The 19576-nt window shown below is 28.4% G+C and overlaps 3 protein-coding genes across 3 annotated transcripts in view; 2 read left to right on the top strand and 1 right to left on the bottom strand.

Annotated features, from left to right (window-relative positions):
* Positions 1–19576, bottom strand: part of LOC123298661 — a 164391-nt gene that overhangs the window by 144693 nt on the left and 122 nt on the right. Inside the window, exon 2 of the mRNA XM_044880754.1 lies at positions 18743–19023. Coding sequence (XP_044736689.1) covers positions 18743–19023 — 281 coding nt within the window. The remainder of the gene's footprint in view (positions 1–18742; positions 19024–19576) is intronic.
* LOC123299221 (hemolymph lipopolysaccharide-binding protein-like) lies at positions 3153–5854 on the top strand. Its single transcript, XM_044881523.1, has 4 exons — positions 3153–3281; positions 4253–4547; positions 5225–5392; positions 5470–5854. The coding sequence occupies exons 1-4, from the start codon at positions 3186–3188 to the stop codon at positions 5556–5558; spliced, it is 648 nt and encodes a 215-aa protein (XP_044737458.1). The 5' UTR covers positions 3153–3185; the 3' UTR covers positions 5559–5854.
* On the top strand, positions 7421–9426 carry LOC123299220 (hemolymph lipopolysaccharide-binding protein-like). Its single transcript, XM_044881521.1, has 4 exons — positions 7421–7554; positions 8131–8425; positions 8532–8699; positions 8763–9426. Exons 1-4 carry the CDS (start codon positions 7459–7461, stop codon positions 8855–8857), a joined length of 654 nt encoding a protein of 217 aa, XP_044737456.1. The 5' UTR covers positions 7421–7458; the 3' UTR covers positions 8858–9426.

The raw sequence follows: 19576 nt of genomic DNA, 5'->3' as shown, positions 1-19576 counted from the left end.
CAGAGCGATAATCATGATGACTTATTCAGCTCGTTATAGGCTATTTATTAAAGTTTTAGATTTCTTAAATTTTTTTTTAACTTATCAGCCGAAATCATCATTCCTTCACGAAATCTTTCACTTTTTCGACGGTTCTAGCTCTTTTCTTGCTTTGTTTTACTTACTTCATATCTTGCTGCCATAACAATCTCGCTGATAAGATATTAAAACTAAAATCTATCAGTTTGTTATTTTAAGGTAGTACCAGCATGAAATCACTTTTCGACAGATTTGGCCGAATTTTTTTTCTCGGGTTTATAATAGCTTTATTTATGAATTCCTAAAATTTCATAATTTTTGACCGTTTAGATCGCGAGATATTTAAAGACAAAGTTCGCGATTTTGAGGGTCATGTCCCATTTAAAGCATGTAAAATGTCCGGTCTCTCCAACTATTTTTTATGATATTATTATATATGGAAGAAAAAGTAGAAAAAAATGTTTATACAATACAATTCTAAAAAAAAAATTTAGAAATTAATTTTCACTTTCGAGATATTAATTTTGACGTAAATTGATCGAAATTGGGACGTTGGCATAATTATTTCCCATTTTAAACGGTCAAAATTTCTGAAACTTTGGAAATTAATAGTAAGCATTATTAAATTCTTAAATTTAATTTTTCGTTAAATTCTGTCGAAAAAAAAATTGTACCATTGCTTTAACATAGAAACTGCAAATACCATGCTGGAAATACCTTAAATACGCTTGTCTACTGTTAACGATCCTGACCGTTTTTGTTTCAAAGCTGGCAAATTTTGTCAACAAAAACACAGATAAAAGATCACAGAGCAAAATTTAGCAAAAATATAAATTCGAATCAATTAAATTGTACTATTTGACTCGAAAGCTAACTTTAAAGTTCAAAAAGTCATCTTTGTAAGCTATAAGGTACAAACGAAATTTTTTAACGAGGAAGTAATTATAGATACTGTTTGATAAATAGAATCAAACTTAAAAAAATACATCTGAGGCGGGGTTAGAACATTAAAATTTTGTACCTTTTCTGACCAGTTTAACTATTTTTGTAAATACTTCCGAAAATATCCAAGCACCCTAGCAAATATGCGATGTACCATCTCCACCTCAGATATAATTTATGTCTCGAATCCACAAAGTTAATTACCTTGTTTATTTTTTCGTAGGTTTGTGAAATAAACTATTTTTAATGACTCTATAATAAACTGTTTATTTTTTTTAAAGAATAACTTCCTAATTTAAAACATTTATTTTGCACCATTATCGTTTAAACCGATGACTTGATCACATATTATAAATTTATTTAAAATTAAAAACTATAATCTGTGGACTTGATTTTTAATTGGCAACATTAACTGGGATCATTTTATCAACAAACAAATTATTATTAGAAAAAATATTCAAGATGAACGACTAATATCGGTTACACGGTATTCGGTCCATTCTTGAGTTTTATTTCAGGAAGTTTCCATGGTAATGATATACTATTTTCTTAATATTCTTGTATGGATGGACATAAAAGTCTATGGATTGTATTGATGTTTTACAATGATAATTTAATACTATTTCCTAACAAATTTAAATAAGTAATTATGTTAATTTTCATTTTAAAAATATTATTTATGCAATTTCGTTTTTATTTTCACAATTTCTAATGCAACATGTTTATTTAAATGTTATTTTTCAATAATTTTAATTTCATATTTACTAGACCATTTACATGTAAACAATTGAAAATTAGTCATATTTTAAGTAATATGCATACGCATGATTTATTGCAAATTTTTGAAATAGCAGCGATGCGTCCGTTTTAGCTGTCCCCTCCACCTTATATGCTCCTTGCCAATAGTTATTCTGGTAGTTAATTATTAGATTACAATGCAGTTTTGTTTTAACTTATCAAGTACGCAGTATTCTTATCTTCCTTCTTAGAATAATTCCTCATTCAATTTTACAAAATTATACTTAATACATTTGAAAAGGGCATAATATCATTCACATATACAGAGCTCACAAAATTAAAATCGAAAATATCTATGTAAATATTATGAGACAAAAAAAAATCAGAACACTACATTCTTTTACGCTAAGAAACTAGTTAAAAATGGATTCAAAATATGGATACAATATTTCTTTGATTTGTGCAAGCAAGTTAAAATGATCAAACCATAAACTATTAACCTCTGTTATCTGAAATTTGTCTTTTGTGAAAAATTCCTTACTCACTAAATACAGAAGTTGCATGTTTTTATACCATGTATATATGAAATATACATAGTATATTAAGTTTAGCCCCAAGTTTGTAACGCTTAAAAATAATGATGCTAGGAAAAAAATTTTGTCATAGACGTTCATAAAATCACCTAATAAGTCCATTTCCGGTTGTCCGTCCGTCAGTCCGTCCGTCCGTCTGGGGACACGATAACTCAAAAACGAAAAAAGATATCAAGCTGAAATTTTTACAGCGTACTCAGGACGTAAAAAGTGAGGTCTAGTTCGTAAATGAGCATCATAGGTCAATTGGGTCTTGGGTCCGTAGAACCCATCTTGTAAACCGTTAGAGATAGAACAAAAGTTTAATCGTAAAAAATGTTCCTTATCAAAAATTAAACAACTTTTTCTTGAAACATTTTTTCGTAAACATCACTGTTTACCCGTGAGGGCGCCAATTAGGCGGAAATTTTATAATATGTACTATACTTGATTATCAGTTATGCATGTGTCACATGTTTGTATGTGTAATGTGATAAAGAAATCAACACTGACTATGCATGGTATTTCAACAATTAACTCAGTCAATTGTTTGTTTTCACTTGTTTAATTTTATTTTCTTCAAAAGTTTACTAAAAATTACTAAGTAAAATTAAAAAAAAAAATTCTTAATCGATTTTTTATTTAATTTACAATTGAAAATGAACAGACACAAATTTAGGGGTATAACACACTTTTTTTTGGGGTTCGGGGTGTTATAAACAAAATATCCAAGTGTAAATTAAGTTTTAGAACATTATGGAAAAAAGACCATTTTAAATTGAAAAATGTATATTACTTGGCCGTTGAGATAAAAAAAAAGGCGTTATTATTTTTGTTATTCGCAAGCACAGTATTTACATTTAAAACTTTTGCTATTCTCATATTTATTTGTAGTTAAACTTTCAAATAGTAAACATGTTTTTTGTACGAATTTTTCTGTCAGCAGTACTATTTTTACGAATATGCAATGCATTACCATATGGAAGTGATTTAATATTAAAATTTTATGGGGTAAGTTTGTAAAACTAACTTTTTTTTTATATATTTCATCAAGCCTATAATTTATTTCTTGAACTTGATATATCTTTCATAATTCTACGGAAATTGGACAAGTTTCTCTCCACTTTAAAATAGGATTTAGGATTTTGTTAACTATTTTGCACATTAGAAAACGAAATTTAAATTATATAAATTATAACGAAGTATTGATTAAAACTCCTTGGAAGCCATTCTAATAACTTCCTGATTTGAAAAATATTGTATATTCACTATTTAATTATAGTAAAACTAGCTTGATACCCACCCACTACGCTGAATCTTAAAGTAAAGACTGGATCTTAGAGTAAAGACCACCGCGTTATAGCCTTCTCCTCCCTTGCTCTGCCTTATTCCATAACTTCCATAATAATATGAAAACTTTGAAATTTTTTAAAATAAAAGGTTCAAAATTTATTGAGTACATCAGAAAAGATGCAATGAATTTTGTACATTTACTATTTTTAAACGTCAGATTAAACCTAATTTTTAATTTTATTTTTTTAAATATATCTTTATAAATTATAGCTCATTTGTTATTCTGATGTATCAGCTATAGTATTGTTAAGTTTCGTTCAAATCCATTAATTAGTTTATGTGTGAAAGCGTAACAAACATACAAACAAACAAACAAACATCCATCAAGGGATAGGGATAGGAATAGGGATAGGAATTTATTTTCTATAGATTTTTTCTTGATAATTATTCCTAGGCCAATAGGTCGTAGTTCTAAGCTGGACGCCACTTAAATTACTGGACTTCTCTCAAAAAACATTTATAGCTTAGCTCGATAATTCTCAATCACGTTTACTTCGAAAAACAACAACTTTCAGTTAAGTTGCAGTGTAGATACTGTAAATTTAATTTTTTGTAAATTTATTCTTTTTGTGTCTCCGTTTAGTTTTAAACATTTGTATTTATCAGTTTTACGTCAATATTTATTGCAGAGTTCAAATCAATTGAAAATTAATTCTAAAGATGCAGCACCCCGTGGATACATATCATTTGAGAACAGTTTTTATAAATATCATCGAGATCCACAAACTTGGGCAAAAGCAAGACAAATATGTGAAGTTGAAGGTGGTTATTTAGCGATAATAAATTCAGACGATGAAGCAAGTTTTCTCCTTGGAATGATGGCTAAATATCCTGCAGACGTATTAACTGATGTTCAATCGAAGGATTTTGTTTTACTTGGGTTCCATGATTATTTTAAAGATAGAGAATTTGTAACAATTGATGGTAAGTAATTCTCCACGCCTTTTTATGCATGTTTTGCATATTGTTCAAACTGTGAGCCTTATAGTCTAGCAACAAATCCAATTGACGACAAGTATCGAAGAACTACTTTCTGGGGTAACCAAATATTAAAAACGAGTTTAATGCTAATTTAATCACCGTGGAAATGACCGTTCAAATTCAGTATAAGAGAAACTTTTTCTGTCAATACTTTTGTTGTCTGTTGTCTATGCCAAATATAACATTTTTAGAAATTTAAATTTGTGATGAATTTCAACGAAATTTATTTTAGATACAAACAGTAAATGCGTCGAAATGCAAGTGCAAACTATTTAAAAAAATTACCTTTTTTCGAAAAAGTGTACTTTTGAAAATTTTGAAATTTTTGCTTGCCAACATGGGCAGGATTTTTAGATATCAACGAGGTGAACAGAGTATTAATATAAAATTATTCCTTGCGCGTATTTGAAATCCATAAATAAATACACATTTAGCACATTCTTTATTTGGTAGAGGCAAAATAAACTCCCTTATAAAGGATACACATATTTCATCAATGATTTCCCGCATGATTACTCTAGTTTACATCGAATGGAAACGAAAATGTCCTCAGAAATTATCGTCATTGTAGCTTTTTCCATAATGAGGCAAGGTATTTATTTAATAATACAATGTTTTAGGAAAATCAATGGAAAGTTCTGGTTACATGCACTGGGCCCCAGGTCAACCTGATAATGCTGGAGGAAATGAGCATTGTGGTACTCTTCGGCGCAGTGGTGGCTTAAATGATTTTCCATGTGAAACTCCGTCACCTTTTATTTGTGAAATTTCCGCACACACACAATTCAGTAATTTGATTTAGATATGTTTAGAATATTATAATAATTAGAATTATAATAATTTTCGAAATTTTTTTATTTTCTAGCTATAAATGATGTACAGAACAATGAAATGATCAAGAGCAAATTCATTCAAAATGCGGTGTACCCTCAAACATTGAAGCCGAATAATTAGATATCAATGCATCATTACATAGTTATTTGAATCATTATACTGACATTATTTTCTAACAGTATTTAATCATTTATTATTTTTTATCAAACATATTTTGTATCTTTATGTGAGAAATATTAAAACTTTTTTTAAATAATGAAATCATTTGTTCAATAATCTGGTTTAACGAACGAAATATAATTTGCACATACACACTTTTTTTTACAGTTAAAGCACCGACATTTCAAGTCATTTGCTGCAAATGTAGCCAACCTTGAAACTAGTTATTATTTAACGTAATTATTTTAAAAAAATATATAGTTTTTTCACATCATCATTTCAGTCGTTCACGAATTTATCATAATGCTGTGTCACGTTGTTTGGGCGATTCCAAATAGGCGCCTTACCATCACAAAATTATTTCAAATTAGAACCACGGAAACCAAAGAACCAAAAAAAGATTTTTTGGACCTAGCGAAAATAATCTCTTATAATTTTGATAAATATCTTTTTTATTGAGAATTTTACGTTCCTCTAAATGCAACAGAGAAGTTGCAAAGTTTTTTTGGACAGCAAATGTCCAAAAGTTTTTTATTGCACACATTGTAAAGGTCTAAACATTGTTCGTATTATTTGAGAGGTGAAAACTCAAGATGATTGTAATATTATGTTACATTTATTGAATATTATTATTTATGCCAGATATATTTTTGTAAAATTGAACAATCTTTTTGTCCAAAAATGACTGTAATAAAGCATGAGCAGGATATTTAAATGATTAACAAATACTGCCTCACTATAGCCTTTACTTTATCCCTATCCTCTCTTGTCTCCTCGTTTGTAAACAACTTCATGGATTTTAATATTTTGGTGCGAAGCCCTAATTTTCAAGAAAATTAAATATAGCCCATGTTATTTGTTGAAGAATAGTGGATTCAAAAATGACGGATTTTCAAACAAAATTTCACAGTGATATAGGGGTGATGGGGTTCTTGAGTTGTAAATGATCTAACCAAGATTTATCATTATGGTTTATTTTAAATTATTTTTAACTGACTTCAAACAAAAACGGAGGAGATTATCAATTCGACTGTATTTTTTTTTTTTTTTGTATGTTTGTTACCTCAGAACTTTTGACTGGGTGAACCGATTTTGATGATTCTTTATCTGTTTGAAAACTGGTTTTTCCCGTGTGGTCCCATTTCATTTTGGTCAGTTTTGACAACGTCATCCATGAGAAAACTATAAAAGTCTTAAATTTGCAGCAAGTATGCACGATAAGATGACAAATAACTCAATATCAAGCCAACCGATTTCGATTATTCTTTTTTTAATGACAAATTAGTTAGTGGGCTTCAGAATTACGATAATATAATGTAGTTAAAATTATTGTTATTTTTGGAGTCGATGTCAGCCAAGCTAATGTAGCAAACTGTTCTGTCAGAGTTGTTTCCTTGGCTGTACCCACTCCAAAAATAACAATAATTTTAACTACATTATATTATCGTTATTTTTTTACTTTTTAGTGTTTATTAATTTATTTATAAAAAGGTTTTCTTTTGAAGTCGGTTTTCTTTTTGTTAAAAGTTTTTTATTACTTATTCTCAGTTTTCTTCTTATGTATTTTTTTTCATCTTTCTTATGTAAACTATCTGTACAACATACTTTCGTATTCAATGGGCATGTAGCCCTTTTATTGTAAATGAGTAAATAAATAAATAAATAAATTTTTTTTTTAGTTTGATAATTCATTTCATTTAATTAATCATGTATTATTCATCATTTTATAGATTAAAAAAAAAAAATTCATGGCCTTTTTATCTGCCTCCATTTCCCTTGATGTATAAAACAAAATATTCAAATTCACTCAGAAAATAATTTGATTGTAGTTTATTTGCTTTGAAAGTATCAAATAGTTATCATGTACATTGTTCAAATTTTACTTTTACCGGTGCTAATTTTACAAATTTGTAATGCATTTCCGTATGCAAATGATTTAATTATTAATTTTCTTGGGGTAAGTTTGAAATTTTTTCTTAGAATCTTTTACTATAAAAACTTCCAACGTCATGACAAAGTTGATTTTAATACGGTGAGATTTTGGAGGTTTCATTTCTTATTGAAAGTGAAGACCAGGCAACCGACAGCGGTTATGTTTACTACCTTTACTAATGCGCATTCCTGATTTAAAAAAAACCAATAATCATTGATTTTAAAACCCTTTTAAAATAAATTATTTTAAATCATTTTCCATGGCCTTTTAGCAGTGTAAATTATAATTGCCAGACAGTGTCGTCGTTGCTCGAGCCTCGTCAGATATTGTTCTAATAATTATAATATAAACCTTTTCAAATCATTTTAGTGGGGCAGTAATTTTAAAATCGTTTAAATTAAAGAATGTAATTTTAACTTGACCGACAAAAATGGCATCTCACATTAATCTACTCATCTCGCTTGTATTTCATCTTAACCTAAGTTGAGTGGTAAAACAATTTGTAAATGAAAAGCCCTATTAAAGATGCATAAGATAATTTGGAACTCCGTTTATTATAAAGTAAAGTAACTCTGTTTATTAGTTTTTTTTAAATTATAGAACTCAAATCAAATGAAAATAAATTCTAAAAATGGAGTGCCTCGTGGGTATGTATTATTTGAAAATAGTTTTTATAAATATCACCGAGATCCACAAACTTGGGCAAAAGCACGACAAATCTGTGAAGTTGAAGGTGGTTATTTAGCGATAGTTAATTCGGAGGAGGAAGCTAATTTTCTACGTGGAATGATGAGTAAATACCCTGATGACGTTCTAACCGATGTTGTACATAAGAGCTGTGTTTTTCTTGGATTCCATGACTATTTTAAAGAAGGAGAATTTGTTACAATTGATGGTAAGAAATATTTCTTTTTTATAAGCATAGCTCAGTGACGTTCAGGTAAAATACAAAAAAAATTTACCGAGATCGATTCCCATTATTTATTAAAATAATGTTTCAGGAAAGTCTTTAGAAAGTTCTGGTTACATGCATTGGGCAGCTGGTCAACCTGATAATGCTGGAGGAAAAGAAAATTGTGGAGCATTATTACGTAATGGTCGTTTATTTGATTTGCCATGTGGAGATAAAATACCTTTTATTTGTGAAATTTCTACAGACACGCTTTGCAGTAATTTGATTTCGATTTAAAAGAATTCTAAAACGTATTTGTAATAACGTTTCAATTTTTTAGCCATGACTGCTGTAGAGACTAACAACCAATCAAATCCAGATCAAAGCCAAACAGTTCCAGTTTTTGATGTCCGCTCGAGTGCACGAGATGATTAATTTATCACCACATCGTTCCATCGATAACCCGTAGATAGTTTTTAACTTTATGCATCAAAAATTATTAATTCTTATGAAATATTTAGTCCCCGAGACGGTATGAGGCCGATCTTTGCGCATCTGATAACCAGATGAGACATGACCAGACTCGTGTCATAGCTTTTCTACCGAAAAGTCTTTATGGCTATTGTTCATTAAATTTTAATTAAGTTTTTCCATGAACGGCTTTTCCCAAACAAGCCTATCCCATTATTTTTGTAATTAAATTATCTTTTTTCTGATTTTAATTTTGGTTGACAGATCGGTGTAGTTACCTTTCTTGACTTACCCGTTCATATAGTATGAACAGATCTACACCGATCTGTTAACCAATCGAAATTGGTAACAGTAGAAATATAATTTACCTAATTACGAAAAAAATGGTGTAGGATTTCCTGAAAAAAACCGTTCATGGAAAAAATTTCAATGTAAATATGTCTCATCTGGTTATCAGATGGGTGAAGTAAGACCTCATCTACTGCACTATATTTATAATACCCAAAATATTGAAGTAATAATAATAATTTTTTTAATCAATTAAAATATATAATAAATAATTATAAATTGTTATATATTAATAATAATATTTTCAATTAGATTCAATTAAATTTGTATACAATAAATGAATTTTACAATAATTGCTTTCAATATTGAAATTTAATATGAGAAAATAATGCAATACAGCATGGTTCATCAACAAGCGTTGAATTTCGTTTTGAAATAAAACACAATAGATTGTAATTATTGAAAATACTTTTTTATTTAACGTTTTAATAAATAATTTAGAGGCTAAAGTCAGTACTAATAAGTACTTTATTATTTATTTCTAACACCATTTTTCATAATACAGAATTTAAACCGATAACTAAGTTTTGCGATGAAGGAAAAATGATGACCACCTCATATAAAAAGGCATGCATGTCATATTCGGAATCTGTAGACCTGTTCAAGACGATTATACTAAGTCCATCATATGATGTAAATAAATATCGTATACATGATTAAAGTAAACAATAACAAAAAGTAATAATAATAAATAAGTGAATAAACAAAGTAAAAATAAAAATTAAATGAGTTGAAAAATTACACTGTGTCTAGAACTCGAATAGTCTAATTGGTAGGGGGCTTGACATGAATCCAAGAAATCCGGTTTCGAATCCTGGTTCAAGTGTATTTTTTGAATTCTCTTTAATTAAGATTACTACATAAGATATTTGTCAATTTAGTTTACGCTGTATGTATCATATTAAAAAACATCAATTATAATCGAGAGACCATGTTGTAAATAAATATCGTATACATGATTAAAGTAAACAATAACAAAAAAGTAATAACACTAAAAGTGTTCGCCAAAAAACTTTGAATCCATTGACAATTTTGATAAACAAATTAAAAACTACCTTCTAACAAATTATCATATTCGACAGCTACTTCCCACGTGGGCTATGTTGTTTGTACAGGCTTTGTTTTGGCAGTAATATACATACAGATGTTGCTATCATGACATCAATTATCACAGTAAACATCACCCCCTGATTCATGCTTGATATCGTAAGCTATGCTTAACGATAACGATGATTATCGTTAAGGAGTTGCAAAATCTGACCGCAGTTTTGTTAAAATTGCACCGTAGAGAAGTTTGCTTACCCGGTGGGTAACAACCCGCATATTGTATCTTTGTGCCTATGATACATAATATTAGCTCAACATTATTATACCATGCATATATGTAATATATATCAAGGTATACTAGGTTTAGTCCCAAGTTAGTAACGCTTAAAAATATTGGCGCTACAAACAAAATTTTGGTATAGGTGCATAAAATCACCTAATTAGTCCATTTCCGATTGTCTGTCTGTCTGTCCGTCTGTCATCACGATAACTGAAAAACGAAAAGAGATGTCTGTTGAAATTTTGATAACGTGCTTAGTGCGTAAAAAGTGAATTCGAGTTCGTAAATGAGCAACATAGGTCAATTGGATCTTGGATCCGTTGGATCCATCTTGTAAACCGTTAGAAGATAAAACAAAAGTTTAAATATAAAAAATATTCCTTATAAAAAAATAAACAACTTTTGTTTGAATCATTTTTTCGTAAGCATCACTGTTTACTCGTGAGACCGCAAATAATGAAGTATGTATTAAATGGGAATATCAGTTATGTATGTGTGACATGTATGTATGTCTAATGTGACAATGTAATCAACACTGTCTATACATGGTATTTCAAAAATTAACTCAGTCAATTGTTTGTTTTCACTTGTTTATTTTTAACATGTGATACTTTCAATATGGAACATGGAATATTGATACATTTATTAGTCAAAGAGAGAAAGAGAGAGATATTGGTATTAAAGTTTAGTTATTTGTATTGAAATGTTTATATTTGTTTTTGACCAGCATATGATTCAAACATAGTGTATGGAGATATTCTCATTAAAAACAAGCAAATACTACTGGGAAAATTATATAGGATATTTCATCAAAGCTGACCTAAGGCGTTTTTTAAAGAGGAGTCATAAGATAACATTAAACTATATTTTTATACCATGTATATATGTAATATATATCAAGGTATACTAAGTTTAATCCCAAGTTTGTAACGCTTAAAAATATTGATGCTACTAACAAAATTTTGGTATAGGTGTTCAAAAAATCACCTGATTAGTCCATTTTCGGTTGCCTGTCTGTCTGTTTATCCGTCCTCTGTACGTCATCACGATAACTCAAAAACAAGAAGAATTTTTTTTTTATTGACAACAAAATAATGAGCTTTGTATAAAAATACGCCTTAGACTAGCTATGCTGAAAAATCCTGTATATAACGTTAAGCAGTAAATATTGTATAAGCAAGGTTAAATCTTTCAATGAAACATAAAACATTTGAAAAGAATGGTTGTAAATTACGATGGTTTTTTAATATCTAATCTGTTTATTTAATGCCTGCTGAGATTCAGTTTGAGTTGGTTGTAATTTTATTTTAAACTGTCGGTTGTTGCATGGCAAAATGATCCAAATAGAGAAAGAGAAAAATGTAATCGAATGTCGAATGAAAAAATGAATGTCGAACTCGATTTGGCGATTTTACCTATAAGTATTGCAAGGAAAGTTGCTTCTTTTCGATATATTATTGAATGAAATCGTTATTGATTCTGATAATTTGATTCCAGAAAAAAAAAATTGATTTCGGAAGATGTTAGCAATAGCAAATAGGAGATAGGTTTGTCAGCAGACAAATCCACGTTCAGATTAATTAAGAGCAAGAGTTACTTATTTAAATTTTAACTTTATATGATTTTGTTTTCATCGTGTGGGAATATGGAAAACCACGAGTCAGTCATTCGGATAATATAGCTCAAGACCTGTATAATCGAAACCCACTTCTTATAGTTTAGCGTAAAAATTTAATGTTTATATGACAGTGCTATGAGTATTTTAATTAATATATAAATTTTTATGTATATTATTGAAATATGCCGCTGTTCAATCGTGTTTTACCATTCTAAGTGACATAACTATCAACATATCATATAGTATTATCACTTAGAATGGTAAAACACGTGCACATTTTGTGACGCCGAGATATATAACAGTATTTAATAATAAATCAATTGAATGAAACATTCTATAAACATAGCATTATTCATGTACAGGGTGGTCCAAGTAATACCAGCAGGACTTCCATAAATCATAAAGTTAAAATAATGACAACTTCTCAATACATTTATAGACGGGAAAGAAGTATCCTTTTGCAGTTGCAAGATGTTTGAATTTGGGAAGAAAAATAATATGAAGGATTTCCAAAGTTGTAGCTGGAAAAAATGGAATTGATCGTATGAACTAAGAATATATTTGATTTAATGATGATAAATATTCGAAACCCAACGGTAGACATGTAGGCCCAATCGGAAAAAACTCAGAGAAAAAAAATTACTAGTTGCACTGACTTCATTGCACATACAATAACGCTATACAATACCCCGTGTTGGGACCGTAGAATGCTAAATTTTCAATTTTTATATGCAGCTGTTTTGTCAATATTCAGAATCATATCTTTTTTTACAAGCTTTTATTTAACTTGCAATGTATGTTGTTTGTCCGGGTGAAGTCTTGCAACTCAAACAAATTTTGAAGTAGTTCCTCAATCGATTGACCTGAAATTTTGTACATACTTTTAGTTTGGATGACAATGCATGATAAGGCATCCTTATTTTCCCATCGCTTCCACCATGTTTAATAAACATGCTTAAACTTTAAAAATTTAAATCAAAAATACTATTTAAGAACAAGCTTTTATTTAGGAGTCTTAGAAAACAATTCTTTTTTGGGGTCACTCAAACATGACTATTTGTAAAAGCTTGAGGCGCTCAATATAAAATATCACAAACAAGGTTCGTTTGTTTGCAAAGGTTTACCAAGTAAGAGCCTTTTTCTAACAATGGATACTCTGACATGGATTAGTTTTCTAAATAAATCGTTATTCTAAACGATTGCGGGTTGAAGGTCCTTTATTTCGAAAAAAGATCACCAAATTATAAATATAAACATGATTTTTACACTTTTTTAGCATAATTTACTTATACTTTTATCGAAATTGTCACGACAATCCCTTGATTGATACAAACTTTTTTTTAACAAATATTTAATTTCAAGATTGTTATGAATGGTCATCACACAACTTTTTTAACACCCGGTATATTGCAAGCTCATAAAATATAATTCGTTATTTCTGTTATGTGTTTATGTATTGCTTCAATTGATATTAATTTTAATCGTTTGATCAATTTTAATTTTAATCGAGCTTAAGTAATCGAATATGTGTACAAATGTACAAACGATTGCGCTTAACGAAATAACAAATATATTTGGGTAAATATACAATATTAGGTAATTATAAAATCATATATTACCCAGAATTCCAATTGTATTTTAAATTGTAAATGAAATTCGACGCTTGAAATGATATACCAAAATAATAATTTGTTATTTTCCAAAAAAAAAAGATTTATTAATTTTGAAATTTATATTTATATAATTACATCGGACTTTAATTTAAAATTTATATTTATATAATTTAAAATATTAGACATTTTTAAATAAAAATTATAATGAATATATCTAGAAAACAAGAAATCATTGAATTCTTGTTCAGTCTATTAGTTGAATTTTCATAGTAATTTCCGATTTTTGTACTTTTTGGGTCAAAATTATCTTATATACTGAGTTTTATCGAAATTGGAGATAAAAAATTTATCGATTTTTTGCAATTTTTTTAAGGGGTATCCCTTTGAAAAAATCGAGAAAAACGCAAATAAAATTTTTCTTTTGAAATTTGATGAAACTCGGTGGATGGGGTAATTTTAATTTTTAATTACAAAGTTACAATGTAAGTGAGTATCATGGGCAAAACTTCATTTTCAAAAAAGTTTGAAGGTAAGAAAATTAAAATCAATACAATTGTGAACAAAAAGGAGGATAAGTGAGAGCTATAACGTGATAGTCTTTGTTTTTAAAGGAGAAATTTCCTAGCAAAGCGGGTTGATATCTGTTAGTTCTATTGAATAATAGATAAAAGAAATTTGTTGAAAAGTATGTTTAATTCTTCAGAAAATACAAAATAAATTGTTTCATATTTTTCATAAAGTAAACGTGTTTATAATAAACAAATTTAAAAATTAATTTAAAGAGGAAATTTACTTGAAAAATTATGCAAATGAAAAAAAAAAAACGATACGAAAACAAAGAATACATTTGAGATTTCCATATAAATATTTACATACATATTCGACGGTATGAATTTCAGCCAATCACAGAATATTATCTTATAAAACAGGAGGTTATCGGGTTGAAAAAAGCATCATTACCTGTTGTTCGTTTAAAAATAAGGAAGAAATTTGGTAAAATCATTTGTTTTGACATAAATTAAATTAAACAAATGAAAACTAACAATTGACTGAGTTACTTGTTGAAATACCATGTATAGACAGTTGATATTGTGATAGACAGTTCTATCACAATACACATATACATGTCACGCATATACATGTATAACTGATATACCCATATTAATACATACTATAAAATTTGCGCATAATTTGCGCTCTCGCGAGTAAACAGTGATGTTTACGAAAAAATGTTTCAAACAAATTTTTATAAGGAATTTTTTATAAGAAACATTTTTTACATTTAAACTTTTGTTCTATCTCTAATGGTTTACAAGATGGGTCCTACGGACCCAAGAACCAATTGATCTATGTTGCTCATTTACGAACTTGACCTCACTTCTTACGTCCTAAGCTTGCTATAAATTTCAGCTTGATATCTCTTTTCGTTTTTGAGTAATCGTGATGACAGGCGGGCAGACAGACGACAGATAGACGACAGACAGACAGACAACCGAAAATGGACTATTTAGGTAATTTTATGAACACCCATACCAAAATTATGTTCATAGTATTAATATTTTTAAGCGATACAAACTTGGGACTAAACTTAATATACTATGTTCATTTCATATACAATGGGACTAAACTTAATATACTATGTATATTTCATATACATGGTATAAAATTTAAAGATAACCCCGACTTATAACACCCCTCTTTTTAGTCGGGTCTTATGGATCAACAGTCCTTCCATTTTAGAACTTAAAACATCTGTTGTGGTCTTCTTGTAATGAAAATAAAGTCGTCTTTCCCAATATCATTTCGAATATTTCGCAGTCAGTAGTTTAACATCTAACTTAGTCAACTTGCTCACTTTTTATGTACTGATCACGCTTTAAAACATTTCAGCTATAGATATCTCCTTTCGTTTTTGAGTTATCATGTTGACGAACGGAGTTTTTTTCCTATAATCAATATACCTACTTACAAGGCTTAAAAACCAATATACCGAAAACAAAAAATGAATTTTCTTGATTCGATGTACTCCTGATTTATTTTGTAGTTACTTTTATATTTGTCTATTGTATAATAATTGGGGATAAAGTTAACCCTTGCAGAAAATCAAATTTTTGTTTAATAAAATTAGACAATTTTACAAACAAAAATTTTTTATTATGTTATTTATAAATATCCTAGAAATGTTTAAAAATTATGACCAATTCAAAAACAGACAAAGTTTGATGATAGGAACTATATGTCTCAGAAATTTTTGTTAGTAATTTCAAATCAAATTGTCAGCACTTTTCTCAGGATAAAACCGACACACAAAAAAAAAATGTTTCAACACTAGACATGATAGTGATTTTCTAAGCATTGATTCTTAAAATTTTACTTCTGAAAACGATATCAGAAATGAAGGCGTTAACTTTCCCTCATTTTAGTAAATAAAAATTCATAATATTCATATCTTATATTTAACATTCACAAAACGGGTACCTATTCATCGAATTTTAAGCAGGAAGAACTGCTAGCATACGATCACGATCTACATACCTACAACATTATATATTCCATTCTCAACAATAACGTATATTATTTACTATAGCTTTCGAGAAGCTTTTTGTGAATATTTAATTTCAAACGCATTTTAATATAAGATTTATTTCACGTGTAAAATGATATCTATACCTATAGATATTATACGTGTAGGTGGGTAGATACGTGGCAAAATGGGGCGGATAAAATTGTAATTTTCTTATTATCAGTTTTTTATGAACGATATTGTAATATATTTATCGTAAATTCACATAATATTTTTACATATTAGGGTTTCGTATTTTGTTTAAAACTTAAGATGTTTGTCTCCTAATACAGCTTATATAGAAGCTCGTTACTCTTGTCCATAATGCACTAAATTACAGGAGTTATTTTATTATACCATGTATATATGAAATATACATAGTATATTAAGTTTAGTCCCAAGTTTGTAACGCTTAAAAATAATGATGCTAGGAAAAAAATTTTGTCTAATAGGTGTTCATAAAATCACCTAATTAGTCCATTTCCGGTTGTTCGTTCGTCCGTCCGTCTGTGGACACGATAACTCAAAAACGAAAAAAGATATCGAGCTGTAATTCTTACAGCGTACTCAGGACGTAAAAAGTGAGGTCAAGTTTGTAAATGAGCATCATAGGTCAATTGGGTCTTGTAAACCGTTAGAGATAGAATAAAAGTTTAAATATAAAAAATGTTCCTTATCAAAATTTAAACAACTTTTGTTTGAAACATTTTTTCGTAAACATCACTGTTTACCCGTGAGGGCGCCAATTAGGCGGAAATTTTATAATATGTACTATACTTGATTATCAGGTATGTATGTGTCACATGTTTGTATATGTAATATGATAAAGAAATCAATACTGACTATGCATGGTATTTCAACAATTAACTCAGTCAATTGTTTGTTTTCACTTGTTATTTAAATAGGTTCAGTATCACGTACTGAATGTAAATGCACAAAATCCTTACAAAAATAGGCGGGGGAAGTGTCTCCATTTTAAGAAAAACCGTTTTGGGTTTTATCTCCATAACCGTGTATGTTACTTAAGGATGTTCCAGCATGGTATTTGCAGTTTCTATGTTAAAGCAATGGTACAATTTTTTTTTCGACAGAATTTAACGAAAAATTAAATTTAAGAATTTAATAATGCTTACTATTAATTCCCAAAGTTTCAGAAATTTTGACCGTTTAAAATGGGAAATAATTATGCCAACGTCCCAATTTCGATCAATTTACGTCAAAATTAATATCTCGAAAGTGAAAATTAATTTCTAAATATTTTTTTTAGAATTTTATTGTATAAACATTTTTTTCTACTTTTTCTTCAATATATAATAATATCATAAAAAATAGTTGGAGAGACCGGACATTTTACATGCTTTAAATGGGACACGACCCTCAAAATCGCGAACTTTGTCTTTAAATATCTCGCGATCTAAACGGTCAAAAATTATGAAATTTTAGGAATTCATAAATAAAGCTATTATAAACCCGAGAAAAAAAATTCGGCCAAATCTGTCGAAAAGTGATTTCATGCTGGTACTACCTTAAGACCAAAAATGGTAATAATCTTTATTGTAGATAATTAAATTTCCTATCTTTTACTTATACGACTATAACGATTTACTCATTGATTATTTGACCGATATCTCTTTTAATATTTACTTAAACAATAAAATGCTAAGAACTTAACTTTTAAATCTACAAATTTTCTATAACTTTTACTTCCTTTTCTTTCTAAAATCAATATTTGTGAAGTTATAACGCGTTTAATGTTGCAACCACCGGGTGCAAGAGTATTTAAAAAGAGGTATCCATAGTACATTGATAAATATTCAATAAATATATGAAAAAATGTATGACGAAAAATAAGAATATAATTTTTAGAAATCAACATTAGTTTTCGAAATATCGAATGATAAGTAATTAAACAAAATTTGCAATTTTCGATATTTTGAAAATCACTCCAGATAGCGAAAAATTGTATTCTTACTTTTCGTTTTATATTGTCACGTTATAACATAATTCACCGTTAAAATTGAAAAATTTTCTTCCACCATTCTCAACAGGTCGAGCACAACGGGCTTTTTTGTTTTCAATAATTTATTAAGGTTTTAACTTTAATTTAAATAGTTTTTTTTTTAATTTTCGCTTTACAACCGCTTTTCCATAAAACCAATGTTAAATATGGCTAATTTAAAGTCATTTATTTATTTAAATAATCGGGCAACCCAATCTAAAATTTTCAGAATTGATTTAAACTTATTCCAACTTCATATAAAAGAATAACAAGCTTTTTTTTAAAAATTGCTTTGATGCTCGTATATACATCGTTAAATTTTTTTAATACTTTAAAAATGATTCGGTTTTTAAGATTACAGAAAGAATAAAATACACTTACCGGTACTCGACTTGTACCGGACAACCAAAACCAATCATTATTATTTGCATTATCGCTCTCACGTGGTATTTCTAAATCCGGTGCATCTTGTACAATCGATGAAATACCCTTTGTTAAATGATGATGTAACGTAGCCGCATGATGATGATGTTGATTATTAGTTGTTTCCAAATGATTCTTATAAATAGCATAACGTTTTTTACGTACATTATCATATAATAAATTTTTATTGAACTGTGTAGAATGATCACTTTTTAATAACACATTTATTATAAAATTATCTAAATTTTTTTTAACATTTTCATGATGCAAACTATTTAATAATAATTGTTCAAATAAATGTTCATCAAATATTATATTATTTTGTTCATTATTACTGTCATTATTAACAATACCTAATAAATAATATGTAATTATTAATTCACATATAAATAAAAATAATATTGAAACACTTATTGTATATTTAAAATATATATCATTATGATTTTTGGTAATTTCTTTTTTTGTAATTGGTATTTTATCTTTATGTAATGTTGGCTCTCTGTTTGTCATTTTTGATATTCATTTGTTTTTAAAACTTTAACAAGAAAAAGTAAATTTTATCGTATCGTACGTGAGTGGGTATATAATATACCGGTCTATGATAAATATTGTTCCCGCATTCGTCTACTGTTTTATGGTAACTGCGGAATATACTACTGTTGATCGACGCGATGTCGTCTAGAAATACCATATACATAGTTTGTACGAGAAATCCGCGTGTTTCTAATATAATTGAATATAGTTCGCGCATGCGTTATCTATAATAATTTGTTATTAATTTTTTTATTTGTG

The sequence above is a fragment of the Chrysoperla carnea genome, chromosome 4, assembly GCF_905475395.1.
Source record: "Chrysoperla carnea chromosome 4, inChrCarn1.1, whole genome shotgun sequence".
Lineage (NCBI taxonomy): Eukaryota > Metazoa > Arthropoda > Insecta > Neuroptera > Chrysopidae > Chrysoperla > Chrysoperla carnea.
Note: the sequence above shows the minus strand (reverse complement) of the source record. Positions and strands in the feature narration are given on the sequence as shown.

Excerpts from the sequence above, each read along its gene's own strand:
- LOC123299220 (XM_044881521.1), top strand. The coding sequence starts at position 7,459 with ATGTACATTGTTCAAATTTTACTTTTACCGGTGCTAATTTTACAAATT. Across the intron at positions 7,555-8,130 it reads TAATTATTAATTTTCTTGGG|AACTCAAATCAAATGAAAAT; the intron begins GTAAGTTTGAAA and ends TTTAAATTATAG. Across the intron at positions 8,426-8,531 it reads AGAATTTGTTACAATTGATG|GAAAGTCTTTAGAAAGTTCT; the intron begins GTAAGAAATATT and ends ATAATGTTTCAG.
- LOC123299221 (XM_044881523.1), top strand. The coding sequence starts at position 3,186 with ATGTTTTTTGTACGAATTTTTCTGTCAGCAGTACTATTTTTACGAATA. Across the intron at positions 4,548-5,224 it reads AGAATTTGTAACAATTGATG|GAAAATCAATGGAAAGTTCT; the intron begins GTAAGTAATTCT and ends ACAATGTTTTAG. Across the intron at positions 5,393-5,469 it reads TTCCGCACACACACAATTCA|CTATAAATGATGTACAGAAC; the intron begins GTAATTTGATTT and ends TTTATTTTCTAG.